The following is a 2,715-nucleotide window of genomic DNA, read 5'->3' as shown; positions in this document are numbered from 1 at the left end:
TTTTGTGCTTTCAATCCTGCGACTTTGTTGTATATTTACGATGCTTTGAATCGTTGTGTTTTGAATCCTGCGACTTTGTTGTATATTTACAGTTGATGAATGCTACTTTGTGGTATATTTATGCAATGGTTTCTTTTGAAATCCCATTCTTTTGGAATTTCTTAGCTGGGGAGTGTCTTAGGATATTATTATATGTACTAATCTTAGTCTGTTTGTGTTTCTTGCATTCTCTCAATCAATTGGTGTGTCATTGTTGGTGCACTATAGTAGTATAGTGTCTACGATCTTTTCTTTATCCGTGTGGCAATGCAAGTGTAGGTTAGGTTTTAGCACTTCAAGCCTTAGAAACAAACTTCCTTCCCCAGTTGAGGTGCAGAAGAGAGATATTTGTGGCTTTGTCTTACACATGATTTTGCAGTTATGACTTCCCATTGGCCAAGGGAAAGAATCACACAGGCCTTCACATGTCTCTCCCAATTTTAGCACATCATTTTGTGATTTATTCTTGATGTTTTTGGCAGAACTGTATCCTAATTTATTCTTTGTGTTGCATATCCACCCAATTTATTGGTTAAAAAGGAAAAAATAAAAATACAGATCAGAGCATTACTTAATTGTATGTGTATTAATTTACTTTTTTCTAGGAAACCTTTTATTTAGTACTTCTGTTAATTAGCAATTTCTACTAATCTAAAACACTACTTTGCATTCATATTTTCATGTTTAGATGTCGCCAACTCAAAAGAGAAATATAGATGCAAGTCAAGAAAGTAGAAATGACAACAAAGATGAAAATCAAGGAGGTAGAGTTAATTGGTCGAAAGAATTACTTTACATACTCTGTGACCTTTGTATTCAATATGTTGAAAAAGTAAGGGAAAAAAAGGTGGAGTTACCTCTCAAAGGTTGATATGAAAAAAGATTGAATTAGAGTTCAACAACCAAAGTAAGTTGGCATGGGATAAAAATAAACTCAAAAATAAGGTGTATTGGATGATAAATAGATGGAGCTTATGGAAACAATTGAAAGAAAAAGAGACGGGACTAGGATGGGATCATGTGAAAGCGACTATAAGTGCTAACGATGAATGGTGGGCTATGAAAGTTAAGGTTAGTTATCTTTTAAGTTGACTTACTTTAGTTTTAAATAGTTAGATATATCTATTTAAAAAATTTGTGTTTTGTTTTATAGGAAAATTCCAAATTTGATTCATTTCGAGATGAAGGGATTGAGCCCGAGCTTGAAAATAGAATGGATCAAATCTTTGGATCTTATGCCCAAGGAAAGTACAAGTTTAGTTCGGTAGCCGATTCTCTACATGAACAAGAAGTATATGTTCCTTCTCCACTTCATAGGAATGATGAGCATGTTTCTCTTGATGACATGAATCTTAATAATGGTGATGACAATTACTATGGGGGAGCATCATGGGATGATGTATGGAGAGAGTCTAGTCCTACCCCTACTCCTACATTTACTAATATCACTCAAGTGACACATGTTGATAGGGATGACATAAGAAGAGGTAAGAGGACTTTTGAGGGTGATTTATCACAAAGTAATAGGAGTGCAAAGACTTCTACTAAAAAAGAAGAGGCTGCCACAATCCAACAAATGCTTGGTGACTTGATGCAACAAATTAATGAGAGGAATACTTCAACACAAGAAATGAATGCTTCAATGATGAACATGATGAATAGAAACATGAATGTGATAAATTCAATGAATGCTAGTACAACAAAGTATGGTGTTGAAGATGCTTTGGCAAAAGTGTGTAGTTTGCCCGGTTTGGAGCCCATGCCCCCGAGTTCTTCTTTGCTTGCACGATGATTGAAGATCCTCAAAAAAGATCTATTTTTCTTGGATTGCCAGATGATGAGATGAGGCTTGGATACATTAAGTACTTGCATGACCATGAGAAGCATCCAAAAAGCTAAACTTGTTTAGCTTTTAATCATGATGGGTGGTGTAGTTTTTGTGTAGAAAGTTTATGGACATTTAACTTTCTAACTATGTTATGCTAGTATTTTTGCCATCAAACATATGTAGATGTTTATGATGGGTGGTGTAGCTTTTTTTTTTTTTTTTTTTTTTTTTTTTGTAAAGAAAGTTTATGAACATTTAACTTTCTAACTATGTTATGCTACTTTTTTGCCATCAAACTTATGAAGATGTTCATGATGGATTGTGTAGCTTTTTTTGTAAAGAAAGTTTATGAATATTTAACTTTCTAACTATGTTCTCTAAGTTTTCATTTCAGTTCAATCATGTATTTTGTTGCCATTGATGACATGTTTTCACAAATAAGTTTGATATAATTGTTTTAAAGAAAAACATCAATAGAGATCCTGAGAGAAAAGATAGCAAATGATGCCTTAATGCTTTAGGTTTGGTTTGATTTGATTTAGCAATAACTGTGGCTTTTGCCTGAAGAAATGTATGATTTTCTTCATCTTATACACTTTAAACTAAGGGAAATGGAGCTCTTATCGTTTTGCTATTTTCTTTGCTAGTGTGGACTGTGCAAGAACTTAGGTTTCTTGATGTTTCCTGATCATAAGAAAATCAAAGCTTAAGTAGTAAACTAAGCTAAATTATTGTAGGAAAAAAAAAGAGAATAAAGAAATTAAAATAAGAGTTGAATGGGGTGCTTAAATAATATGTATCATGCTGCTAAGTTCCATCTTGAAAGCATCGGACAAGGTTAATTGATA

The 2,715-nt window shown here is 33.2% G+C and overlaps 1 protein-coding gene across 1 annotated transcript; it reads left to right on the top strand.

Moving 5' to 3' along the window:
• Positions 1 to 731: 731 nt before the first annotated feature.
• On the top strand, positions 732 to 1,831 carry LOC109176830. The gene is made up of 2 exons (XM_019326230.1): positions 732 to 1,110; positions 1,193 to 1,831. The coding sequence occupies exons 1-2, from the start codon at positions 994 to 996 to the stop codon at positions 1,829 to 1,831; spliced, it is 756 nt and encodes a 251-aa protein (XP_019181775.1). The 5' UTR covers positions 732 to 993.
• Positions 1,832 to 2,715: the final 884 nt, after the last annotated feature.

Source organism: Ipomoea nil, unplaced genomic scaffold, assembly GCF_001879475.1.
Source record: "Ipomoea nil cultivar Tokyo-kokei standard unplaced genomic scaffold, Asagao_1.1 scaffold0761, whole genome shotgun sequence".
Classification (NCBI taxonomy): Eukaryota; Viridiplantae; Streptophyta; class Magnoliopsida; order Solanales; family Convolvulaceae; genus Ipomoea; species Ipomoea nil.
The sequence above is the reverse complement of the archived record's forward strand: the minus strand, read 5'-3'. Positions and strand labels throughout refer to the sequence as shown.

Coding starts and splice junctions, on each gene's coding strand:
- LOC109176830 (XM_019326230.1), top strand. CDS start 994: ATGATAAATAGATGGAGCTTATGGAAACAATTGAAAGAAAAAGAGACG. Junction 1,111..1,192: donor GGTGGGCTATGAAAGTTAAG/GTTAGTTATCTT, acceptor TTTGTTTTATAG/GAAAATTCCAAATTTGATTC.